At 39.8% G+C, this 13,273-nt stretch overlaps 1 protein-coding gene across 8 annotated transcripts in view; it reads right to left on the reverse strand.

The window, feature by feature from the left end:
• The window catches only part of ralgapa1 (Ral GTPase activating protein catalytic subunit alpha 1), a 148,181-nt gene that overhangs the window by 107,374 nt on the left and 27,534 nt on the right, over positions 1-13,273 (reverse strand). For 4 of the 8 annotated variants that reach the window (XM_057860334.1, XM_057860335.1, XM_057860336.1 and 1 more), the window contains 5 exons: positions 12,072-12,236; positions 10,798-10,944; positions 4,327-6,141; positions 817-941; positions 437-671 (listed from right to left, as the gene is read on the reverse strand). In XM_057860334.1, the coding sequence (XP_057716317.1) occupies positions 437-671; positions 817-941; positions 4,327-6,141; positions 10,798-10,944; positions 12,072-12,236 (2,487 nt within the window). The remainder of the gene's footprint in view (positions 1-436; positions 672-816; positions 942-4,326; positions 6,142-10,797; positions 10,945-12,071; positions 12,237-13,273) is intronic. The other 4 variants (XM_057860341.1, XM_057860340.1, XM_057860339.1 and 1 more) reach the window with 3 other exon arrangements.

Below are 13,273 nucleotides of genomic sequence, written 5' to 3' on the forward strand. Positions count from 1 at the left end.
TTTGTACTTATTTTACTGAATGTATGTTACTTATATCTTTATCATTAAAAAACACAACAAAAAGTAGATGTTTACATTATCTTCAATTTTAATATACATCCTATGTTCTTAAGTAGTTAAAATTGAGATTTGGCATTTAGTATGTGGGGAAATGAGGGAAAATAAAAATTTGGAGATGGAGGTTGGGGTTAGAGCTGTTTTTGTTAACTTTTATTTTGCAAAGCATAGAAAAAATACAATTTTGAATGAAAATTAGTTTTTGTATGTGTTATAGAAATAACTGACCAAAAAGAGTTTTCTTTGCATTTCAGCAGTTTTGACACCCCCCACCCCCCAAAATAAATAAAAATTCTGGCTTTGTGGTGACCTTCGCGTCGGGGAGTTCCGGCAAGAAATTCTAACCACTTTCACCCCTGATTAAATATCAAATACTCACTATCAAACTTGCATGTGGGGTATTGAAATGCATTAAATGAGTCAGATTGGCTGTCAGAACTGACAACATCTGAGCCACTAGCACTGGCAGGAGATGTCCACTCTGATGGAACCCCTGGATCATCAATTGGTCTGAGGTCATCAGGCGGTCGAGATCCAGGACTCTGGCCAGCTTCTAATAGCTCAGGCAGGTCCTGAGGAACTTCTAGACTACCTGGACTGCTGCCACGGCGCTCCTATAGATAGAAAGAATTATGACAACTTAAGCGACATCAACAAACAAAAACTCATGGGGTATAACAAAGATGTTATTTAGCTAAGTCAGTAAACCTTGAAAAAAAAAAAAAAGTGATACTCAAATGTACATATTTGGGTACTGACCACTGTTCCTTTAGCTCTTAGTCTTTCCTGGATGAACTCATCCATGAGATCAGAGAAATTAGGATTGCTGTTTCCAATATCAGTTGAAACTGGGCGTGCCTTCTGTAGCACCTCCTCTTTGTTGGCTATACCCAAAGAGAGACAGAAATTGAACATAAGCAGGGATGAACAGTGTAAACCATTAATAAGATAAATTCACTAACACTATCACAGTCATGAAACATGGTAAACATATCTGGCATGTTGTGGAGAATTACACTATTGTTACTCTAACATACTTCAGTTAAAATGTGAAAATATGTAGCGTATGAGCAACCCTAATGTACATGTAAGGGAATCCCTCGAGTAAGTGAATGACCAATTGTTAAAAAAAAAAGCCACAACACAGCAGGCAAACCCACCAGAGAAGCAATGCAATTAAGTTATTACACAACACCATGCACAAAGAGCAAGATTACATTAAAAATCAGCATCAAATCAGTTGCCTGTAGAAGTTTAAGTGCAATTATGAGTACATTGCTTATGATAGCATAGCCAGCGCAGGCATGACCAGTTTTGAGTTGAAGAATCCAATATTTTTATTCATAAATGGATTAAGGTACTGGGAGACTAACATAGGTGCACTAACTATTGTTGTTAAAGATCCTGCAAAATCATTTCCATGCTTTCTAAATGACTGAAATATGTTTAAAGGGCAACCAAACTGCAAAGACTGAGAACAAGTTACAGACGGGAGGATTTTTTTGCGTCGGCCAAGATAGGGTATCTACAAACATCTGTAAAAAGTTATTTCTGGTCTGCTCCTCCACAATAAACAATAAAGCGCTGTCAGTGGCAACTTGGCGCAAAGGCAACATCCTCATTCAAATTGGCTATGGAGCATCCATTTCCCACGTTTTAACAAGCAGAGGTAGTGTAATGACAGTTTGCACTTCAGAAATAAATTGATATTGACCTCCATTTTACAGGACCTTTAACATATTGGCTACCTTTGACGGCAATAGACGTCCGATCGCTGGATTGGATGCCTTTTGCTGTCAATGGAAGTGAAACATGATCACTCAAAGCAAGCCATCCCAGTCGAAATGGATTTCATGTTTATGACTGTCAATGGCAGTGAATATGTTAGGGGCCAACTTTTTCTTTTTAATGAACAGGTGGGCCATATTCTTCACAGACAAGGTAACATAAAATAAACATAAAATAATGGTACTACCGTATTATGATTAAATTTTTGGCATCCCCCCAGAAAAATGAGATGAATTGATATAAAATTAAAGAAAAAAATATGATTAATGAACTTTGGGGATAAAAATAGCTGGAACAATGCAACAAATATTCAAAATGTTTTGTGGGCTGACTTAAAAAAGAGGGTGGGCCATAGCTTCCCGACACATGCAGCTGATCACGTCGCGGCATAAAATAAAATCCCTGTAAATTAGGGGAAATTACATTAGCCAGCAAATATGTAAATGGAAACTTTACTCCTTTATGATTTAGTTGTTTCTTTCTTTCTTTTTAAATCAAACTGTCTTCATGGTGATGGTAAGATATCACCTGTAACAAGGTATTTCGGCAAAAAGTAATACAGTCCCCCCCCTTTTTTAAATCTGTATGTTGTGTTCATCTAAACAGACATACAGAACGGTGGATTAAAATGCTTTTTAAAGCAATATTGATGTGCAACCTGGGAGTTACTGTGATCCTTTTATTGCCATTTACAGCAGTGGCAAAAGCCCTTTTAACATATGAAGCCCTGAAAAATGCTCAACCAATGAAATTTTAATCAATAGTTAAGAAACCTTGCACCAGGCACTCATATGAACCATGAATAGGCACACGACATGTTACACCGGCCAGGCATGTACTATGCCCTATAACTGAGAACCTGTACAAAAGTCATAACTTTATATGACAAAGTAGCGAAATTAGCTGGTAACTAATGGTAGTTTTAGCTGATTAATTTAAGATGCATCAGATAATTTACTATTAATATTGCTAGTTAAGTATGCAATCTATAGCTCCGTAAGGACTTCTAATAAACACAAAGCCCAAGCATCAGGAATAGGGATTATAGTCTTTTGCTAAAGGATACATTTACGACAGACTTCTTTCAATGACTTTCCAGTCCTGCAGTACACTATACGGACAGAATTGTTGATATTCTTACAGAAACTGAGAATATACAGTTAGGCTATAATGTAGCTGGTTTATTTCCTCTTTTGGAAATAAAAGTTTTTTAAGCTATTAATCAAGGCTCATCGTGAGGTCACAGGTTATCGATGTTGTAGTTGATCTAACTGATAGGTTGAGCTATTTTATATTTCACAAACACAAAAAATCCTAACATCTTGATGGACATAATAGTAGCCAACTAAGTTAAATATTAAAATATAGAGTCATGCAAATGTTTAGTGCAATTATGCTTGCAGTTAGAAGAGATGATTTTAGAACTCAGACTCGTCAGAAGCCACAGAATATAACAAAGTCAAGGGCCAAACAAACAGCCATACAAACAACCATAGCAAAAAGGCATTGACAAAATAGTGAACTATTGCTATAAATTAAAAAAGGAATTCAATTTGGCATCATGCACATGAAAAAAAAAATGTGGATAAATAAATGCCTGGAAATAATGATTGACACAAATTAGCAAAGTAATATGATATAAATTAAATTTATACTTTAAGGTGCGTTACATGAGCCACTGCACACAAATATACACCATCTACTCATTAAAAAATACATTTAAAAACTGTTATTTAGCAGTTACCCTTACAAGAATAATAAAAATGTGCAGCTATAGTTGAACAGCTTTTCTTTCCTGTTTGCCACATTATGAGGATGTTCGCAATCACCAAGTGGTTTAGCGGAAACTACAAATACAATTTGTGACAGCTATTAAGAAATCAGATATAATCCTCCATTTATCATTAAATATGTAATTTTGGCCTCAAAATATATTGTAAAAAGTAAACAATGCAAAAGGTTGGAAGACTTAATATGGAGTTGTATGCTTTTTTGAAAATTAATTAAAAAAAAAAAAAAAAAAGAAAGAAAAAAAGGTGGACTGTTGTTTCCTTCTGTGGAGCTGAGGCAATCCCCGAGGGAGGTGAAGGAGGCACAAGAAGGTAGCATGCAATTTTATGGCGAGTGGGGGAGGAGGACGGGGTAGAAAGGAGGACATCAAAATCCCAGAACCCTTAGAAAGAAGACAGCAAGAGGAGGAGGCCTCTGAGATAGGGGAACAGGTTATGGGAGGGGTCTTCAATAGGTGGCAGGCTGGAGGAGGGGTTCACGTTCAAGAGGAAACACTTTCAGTCCAGCAGCAAGATGATGAGTTTCAGCCCAAAAGAAAATGTCATTCCATCATAACAAACCGGTTATAAACAGCCACAAAGGAAAAAATGCTTGTTGGTGTCTGTGTTTTATGAGTATTTGTCTTTTCCACTGGTGTCGTTGGACTGTTGCTGTGCTCATTGTGAGCAATTTGTCCACTGCGATCCTCACCTGCCGTGGTAGACTTTCGTCCAAAGTAGCCGAGGACATGGGAGTAGAGGTCTCTTAATGAAGCATCGCCCATTGCAGCCCGCCCTTGCCGCTGTGGCGACGAACCTTGGGATGACCCCTGACCGCGGGGACGGGGCTTGGAGGACAATGCGTGAACCACAGTCTTATACACCCCACCGAGAAGCGCCCCTTGGTGGTGTCGGGAGACGGAGCTGCCGGGCTCCTGGGAGCGAGACCGGGAAGCCCGAGAACGCAAGGCAGACCGTCCCAGTCGGCCTCGCACACCCGATGAGACAGCGGAAGTGCTTGGTATGACCTCAAAATGTGTCTCATGCACCGAATTGGATCCAACATACGGTCCAGGATACTGTTTGTCCTTGTCCCCTGCTCCAGTGCCAATCCTTTTATCAAGGCCAGTACCCTGAGCTACAGTGACATCCACTGCCAGTCTCTCATGGCCACCTACTTTGTGACCAATAGTAGCCACAGAGGCAAACTTACCTGCATTTCCTGTTCCCTGCTTCCCCCCTGTTCCTGTCCCTGCTCCGGGCCTATCACCAGCAGAGTGGCTGTGTGTGTGAAAGTGACTGAGCCGACGCAGTCTAGCTTTCCAGTGGGCTTCTTTATTCTCAAGGGGGTTGTGGAACTGAACTGATTCAGTGGAAGGTCTGAAGCTAACGTGGACGCTCCCGGAGTGATGCTTTTTGAGGTTACGGGTCATCTTGGGTTTGGTTGAATCTGAATGTTGGGGAGTACGAATTGCTTCACTGGTAGGCTCTACTGTGTTTGGGTCTTGTTTATTTAAACAGGGCTTTTTGTTCGTGGCAATGTCTTTATCATCCTTTTTATCTCCTCCCTTTTCCCTCCAATAATCATATTTTCCATCCCAATTTGCTCCTTCTGTGGCATTTCCTTCAACTGCTTCCCCTTTTTCCACCTCGTCATTGCGTCCTTCAAAGTTCCCTTTCGCACCAAACGAGGGCCACTGACACTGCATTTCAAGACACTCGTAGATACTGCGCTGTTCTGCCTCAATCTCCTCTGTTGACTCATCACTACCGTGTCTAACTGAAATACTTACCTGTCTATCTTCCTTAGATATCTGTCTGTCAACCACCTTTTGTGCCTCTCGTATGAATTCCGTTTCCCCAGTAGTCGTATCAGTTTTCAATGGTACAGAAGCTCGAATGTCATTTTCTAAAGGAAGACCTGTTGCTAAACTTGCTGCCTCATTTCTCTCTGCTGCTTTGTGGGTGAGATAGTCCCTAATTGAGGTAAATAAATCATCCTCATTTGTTACAGAGCCTACTTCATTCTCCGCTACATCAATCTCCTTATCAGCAGAAAAAGTAAAGGCAGAATCCCAACCGCTTACCCAATCAGAACTTGAATCTCGGCTTTGACAGCCAATGCCGTCATACTCACTCACATCCTCTAGTCCCCCGGAAGTTGATGAAATAACACCATTGCGGAGTGAAAGAGGGGTAGGAGAGGAGGAGTGGAAAGGACATGGGAGTTGCTGAGCTGCATGGCTATTGGTTGCAAGTAAGGTAGTAGCAGTGGGGTGACAGGGTTTTACAATTGTACTAGGATCCCCCTGTGGGTCTTCACCTTTGACCCGCTCGGCGATAAAGGGCTCCATGATGTCAGAGGCACTGCTGCTCCTTGCGAGCGATGAAGGGGCCGAGTTATCTGGTTCACAAGCTCCACCCTGGAATACCTCCGAACAAGAGGTTGGAGGGGCCTCCTCGCTCTGGGAGGAGTGGCGCATCCGAGATGAGCGAGAAGTCAGCGTGATTGGCGGGTCCTCGAGGTCTGCGAAATGGGTAGATAGATTAGTGTGATTAGTGCTAAAAACATAAAAAGAAGCAAAGCACACTTACTAGTAGATTGACACAATGGCTTTGACACTGAAGATTTGGTTTCTGAATTTAAATGTTTATCACTAGTAGACTTCCAAACCATTTAAATGTTTGTTCATTTGCTGCCAACCCACCCATAAGTTCAAATGGCTTGGACATCTATTGCTGCCAATTGCAGTTATTGAGTTAGTAATTCTTAAATCTGAATTCTTTCAGTAAATGATCACTGCCAACCATCCCAGGTCAAATTAATTGAACGTCTATTACTGTCAATTACAGTGAATGAGTCGAGGGTGAAATTACTCTAAAAAACAATTTCATATTATCTTAAAAGCAGTATCACCTACAGCACCTTGCAAAAGTATTCATCCCTCTTTGCCTTTTATCGATTTTGTTAGATTTCAAACTATATTAAGTATTTTTCATCTGAACATTTCATGTGATGGATGTGCACAAAGTAATCTAAGTTGGTGAAGTGAAATGAGAAAAAAATATCTAAAAGGATATTTTAAAGTAATAAAATTTTAAAATAACCAGTTCAGGGTGTACGCAGCCTCCTGCCAGTTGTTAGCTAGAATTGGCTCCAGCACCCCCACGACTCTCGTGAGGATAAGTGGCTCAGGAGATGAATGATTGAAAGGTAGAAAATTGGGTTGCGCATATCTATTCACCCCCTTTGCTATGAAGCCCCTTAAAATGTGCTGGTGCAATATGTTACCCTCAAAAGTAACATATCTAGTTAAATGAAGTGGACCAGTGTTCAATTTAAACTAGGTGTCCTTTGATGTGTCAGCATAAACACACCCCTTCTGAGAGGCCTCATTGGGCCGCAACATCACTTAGCAATAAGCATCACATCATAAAGATCAAGGAGCTCTCCAAACAAGTCGGGGCTGCGTTTCAATAACAGTTTGAGTTGCCCTCGCTCACTTGCCCTAAGCACTTGCTATGACGTCACACGGGTGCCACTTGGAGGGTGGAGGGCAAAATGGGCGGACGGGGGGTGAAAGACTTAAATGGAACAAATTTGCCCTCATTTCCCCACAGGCCAGACAATCATGGATCAACCATATGTTGTTAAGGTAGCGCTGTACTGTCTACTGCAAATCACACAAACTATATGTACACTCATGTCAATAAGACAGACATATTCGCGCTTGATGGCAATACGTCGGTACCTGGGAATTATCAGCATTATTCATTTTGTATCAAATTTTATTTGGGCAATTCATTATTTATTTATTGGTCTTTAATGTTGTTAATGTTATTTGTCTATGATTTGTAGACATATTGAATACATTTAACCAACTTTAAGTTTAGATGACATTAGTTTCAGTCCCTCCCAACACATTTTTTACTGACAGACCATTCCCTTCATTAAAAGCAAAATAGAAAAGGCACGTGAAATAGAAAAGTCAATGAACACAAATTGTCATTGTTTTTTCCTTTTGTGATTTCTAATGACAAAAGTGAACGTCAATAACGAAATATACTTTTACATTTTACATTTATTCATGTCTTTTTTACTTTGGCACTCCTGTGATTCCATGTGTTCTGCCATAATTGCCACGGACAGTCTATTTTTTTTTTTTCACAACAATGGTGACTTTAACAATTTGACCAACCCCGTGTTGGCTCCTTAATTCATTTTCTTCTTCTTTGGTGGTAAATGGACAGCAGCCAACTACGTTAGAGCTTCCACGACAGCAGGGACATATTTTCCGTGCACATCTGCAATGCATTGTGGGATATAGGGATCTCAGAAGTGACCATCGTTGTTGATCCGATCACTAAGCCCTCAAAGGGTCGATCTCACCAAGTTCACTTCAGCTGTTTAGAGAAAAGGAACAGCCCTTAAGATGGCGGCCGGGATTCCCACAAGGGCAAGTGCCTAGGGGAAGTGAGCAAGGGCGATAAAACTGTTATCAAAACACTGCCAGGGACAATGTTAGAACGAAATACAAGTCAGGACTGGGTTATAAGAAAAATATCCACATCTTTGATGATCCCTTGAGCAACATCAAAGCCATAATCATCAAATGTAAACAATACAGGAACACAACAAACCTGCCAAGTCATGGCTGACCACCTAAATTCACAGACCGGGCAAAGAAGGGAATTGTCCAGACAAGCAACAGAGAGACCAAAGGCAACCCTAAAGGAACTGTGGAGTCCTACAGTAAACACAGATGTGTCTGTCCAAAGAACCAAAATAAGGCGGACACTCCCTAGAACTGGGCTTTATGGAAAAGTGCCAAGGAAAAAAAGTCTTTCCTTGGTGTAAAAAACGGCACGTTTTGTGTTTGCCAAAAAGCATATGGATGACCCCTAAATGTACAATGGAATGCCATGTGGTCAAATAAGACTAAAACTGAATTTCTGGCAACAGGAAAATGCTATTACTGGCAGAAATCCAACACATCCCATAACCCCAAGAACTCTGCCCCCAAAGTGAAACATGATGTTGTCAGCATCATGCTTTGGGGATGTTTTGCAACAGCAGGGACTGGGAAAATGGTCCGCACAGAGAGAAAGATGGATGGTGCTAACGTTCTGGAGCAAAACTTGTGTCAGTCTGACTATGATTTGCGAATGGTTCAAAGCATAGAGTTCACTATCAGTTGACGAGACAGCTCCTACAGACATTGCGCCATGGCTTACCGTAGGGGGCCGGGCCATGCAGAGCATCGTGGCAGCTTTCACTGCAATGACTCAAACACGCTGCGTTCGAACGCCGTATTTAGGTGGAAACAGGATGAAAGTTTTAGTGCATATACTGTAAGCAGGCAGGAGTTTCTCAAGAGTGATTTGGTTGATTATTCAAGATAATGCACTTTGAAACGTGAAAAAAATGAAATGGAAAAACATATGCATAAGTAAAAGAAATGATAACTGCCCTGATTTTTACATTGGCCGAAGAATCTATACTGGTTTACGTACATATCTATAAAAATATGGGGATTTACGCATTTATTTACGAGAATTTTCAATTTAAAAAGCTCTTTGTTTTGTGATGGCCGCCATGTAGGATTTTGTATCAGTACACAATAGCGTAACTACATTCAAATAATCAGGTCATTTTCAGCCAACTGCCCGTTTTTTTGGGCAAAAAACTAGTAATTCAGACATTTCTGCGTCCATACAAAGAAAAAATTGGCTTTTACGCGTTATATTTTATGTAACATTTCAATCTAAAACGACGAGGGCCAGTTAGCTGACAAAAATTGCTGAAGCAATAGTGACATCACAATTCAATCTAAAATTGTGATTGTATATAGAAAAATGTTAAATTTGCTTTTGTTGAGTAAAATTAAGACGATTCTGCATGCTTTCCTCAAGTATTAAGTTTCTGATGTGGAAATTGAATGATTTATTAGCCGTTGAAAACATGTCAAAATTCAACTAAATAAAAAAAAATTAAGCCGCTATTTTGGTCAAAAATGTTAATGATATGTTAAATAATGCTAGTGATCCTGAAAATATAAGTGATTATCTCTGCATTTGGAGGTTTTGTACATCTAGCGTAAAATCTGAGAATTTTGTAGTCATTTTAGTTTTGTTTTACTATAAATATATATTTAAAAAAATTAAAAATCTGGATTTTAATAGGGAACGACTGGTTTGTTTTATGTCGCTGCAAATGGAGACTCATATATGCCAAAGTGAGGTGCCTGTTTTGGTTTTAGGTCGCTAGCGGTTTAGTTTTGAAAATATATGAATTAAATAAATAAATCAATTAATTTTAAAAAAGCCCCCTACAGAGCGGCCCCGCGCCCAGTTTCCCGTCAACTGATAGTGAAAACTATGGACAAAAGTTTACCTTCAAGACGGACAGTAACCCCAAGCCTACTGATAAAGCTAGACTTGAGTGGTTTAAGGAGAAGAAGTTAAATGTGTTAGAATGACTTACACTGCCATTCACAAGCGAAATCCATCCAACTAGGAGGAGTTGGAGATGTTTTGCCATGAGGAATGGGCAAAAATCACAGTTGCAGGGTGAGCCAAGGTCATTGACTCATCAAAAGAATCTTACAGGTGTAATAGCTGCAAAATGTGGCAAAATGGTTTTTTGAGGCAGTGAATAATTATGCGAACTGAGGTTTTTGACTTTTTTGTTGTTTGCTTCACAATAAAAAATATTTCACATCTTTAAAGTTGTTGGCATGATGCAAATGCTGAAACAATACATTTTAATTTGAGGTTGTGAGGTATTAAAACATGAATAATTTCTAAGGGGGGGGGGGGGGGGCGTGGGGGTGAATACTTTTGAAAGGCGCTGTAAGTCCCTTGTAGAAATCAATCAAAAACATTCAATAAATACAAAGTGCGTAAACATAAAATGAATATGAGAACATGCACCATGTGCAGGCAGGTACATGATTTAAACACTTATTGAGAAAAATCCTCTCAATGAAGTGACCAAACAGGTGAAAAGGATGAAGAATGTTCCATCATTCTCAACAGACTGGGATGAGTCACTCTGTTGTTTAAGGAATGTAAAAACGAGAAAATAATCTATACAAGCAAATGTTTGTCGGAGATATGTGTGAAGACCTCTGGCACACTGCAGGCATAAGGCAGGCAGACAGGAAGTGCAAAGAGAGTGTACCTGCCAGTTGGTCGGCAAGGGGGGGTAGTAAAGGGTGGTGGTGGTGAAGGAGGACAGGAAGAGGCGGAGCCAGAGCAGGAGCACTCTTGGCACTGCGGATAAAGGCTGAGGATAGCAGAGAGTCCCCTGTAGAACAGCTACGCAGGGCTGAAGAGGAAGGACGAATGGTAGAAGAAATACAAACGAAACCGGTGAGGAAAGTAGAAAAAGTGATTAGGGAAGCGGAAGTGTCGAAGGGATGAGGTAAGATAACGGAAATAAATGGAAGAGAGAAATGGGTGGGTGGAAAGTGAGATGAAAAGATAGGGAAGGTGAGGGAGAAGTGAGCTCGGGTTCACGTTGGAGCAAAAAAAGTGAGAGGTACGTGGTAGCTGGTATCTCCTCTGAAAAGCTTAGTACAAAGTTATCCTCAAAACAGCCCATTATACTTTGAACATGCAGTCACATCACGTAAAAATAGCGTCACTGAACCCTGCAAGAAAGTTAGTATGGCTCCATCATAGTAAATCTCAACAAAATCTGCCAAGAACTGCTGGCAGCCCACAGGTAAGTGAGTCTGGTCCCAAAAAATACTGCTGGGATTGATTCTGCCAGATTTCCCCAGCTTTGGTGCCCACTCGACTCAGCTGCTAGGCACAAATGGGGACCACCAGAAAGCGCTCAGGAGATCTACAATGCAGGTCCAGTGCACTCATCTGCACCATTGTACTCACCCTTTCTGAACTCCCAAAAACAAATTAAAAATTTGCAAGCACAAGAAGCTTTGATTAGCATTAGTTTGACTACAGGGTTACACTATATTTTTGCCCTGAATCCAAATTTTACAGGCGGAAGATGAAAACGCGCTGCTTCAACGCCTGTGTGTATTGTTAGATGTGAAATACGTTATCATATTATCCATCTAGACATAGCCTCGGAGCTGATGAATTGAGAGGACGTGTGGCAAGAACGATGTGGACAGATATTTGCGTTATAAGGTGATGATGCGATGTCACTTCTATTCCTTCTGATGACAACAGTTCTATAAAATGAAATTTAATCTTTGGAGTTTTATGAATGGAACATTTGAGACCGTTTCATGTATATGACTATTGAGTAATTATTACTACAGCCGCTTTGTCATTTTACTACACGAGAATCAACATTTGAATGAGAACAAAGGAGCCATCTGTATTTTTGCAAATCAACAGAGGTCTGGAAATATCTGCAATTATTCCAAACACTGTCAAAGTTCAAAACAACGACGACCATGAACCATCAGGCAAGATACTCACCTACAGTTTTTTGGCGGACAATGCTTCTGGCCTTTTCGATACCTGGTGAACCAGCCGTAGTGGCACTGCGTTGTCTCATGGCAGCTGCCTGACCTGGTTGGTCTCTACTCCAACCTTTAGAGAAGGAACGATCCACTATCTGCCGTTGGCCTTCTGAACCTATACCTAAAGTATTGTGAGAGTATTGTCAGTACATAATAGTACATGTTTAACACAAGGCCAGGAGAATGCGGTGAACGGTACCTAGTAACAATACAGCAAAAGAAATAAATGTGCTGCGAAGAGAAATGAGATAAGGTTTTTATAAAATAATTGCACAACATAGATTAAGATGTAATACTTAAATTTTATATGAAAAATAAATTCAATAAAAGTTCTTCAAGTAATACTTACATTTTAAATGAAAAATAAATTCAGTTTTTCAAGAATAAAGTCATATAAATGTCACCTTACAATAACATTGCCTCTACCCATATCAAATTGGAAGAATGTGTATACGTTGACAAAACAAACACAGTATTAAGGCTATACAAATAAAACTGATGTTTGCACACAACTTGACCTCTGTGATAAAGTTACCGTCTCACTATAAATCTAATGAGTGAGATACACTGCAAATTAAACTATTTTTGGATTTTGTCTCTTTCTAAAATGTCCTAAAATGGCACAAAAGCCCTTTCTAATACTGGTCCTTCTAAAAAATAATTAGCATATTGTGATAAAGTTAATTATTTTCTGTAATGTACTAATAAACATTACACTTTCATATATTTTAGATTCATTGCACATAACTGAAGTAGTTCAAGCCTTTTATTGTTTTGATAATGATTTTGGCAAAAAAGTCAAGAAAACCACAAATCCCTATCTCGAAAAATTTGCATATCATGAAAAGGTACTCTAAAGAAGCTACTAACCTAATCATCTGAATCAACGAATTAACTCAAAACCCCTGCGAAAGATTCCTGAGGCTTTTTAAAACTCCCAGCGTGGTTCATTACTCAAAACCGCAATCGTGGGCAAAACTACTGACCTGACTGCTGTCCAGAAGGCCATCATTGACACCCTCAAGCAAGAGGCTAAGACACAGAAAGAAATTTCTGAGCGAATAGGCTGTTCCCAGAGTGCTGTATGAAGGCACCTCAGTGGGAAGTCTGTGGTAAGGAAAAAGTGTGGCAGGAAACGCTGCACAACCAGAAAAGATG

Source organism: Corythoichthys intestinalis, chromosome 15, assembly GCF_030265065.1.
Source record: "Corythoichthys intestinalis isolate RoL2023-P3 chromosome 15, ASM3026506v1, whole genome shotgun sequence".
Classification (NCBI taxonomy): domain Eukaryota; kingdom Metazoa; phylum Chordata; class Actinopteri; order Syngnathiformes; family Syngnathidae; genus Corythoichthys; species Corythoichthys intestinalis.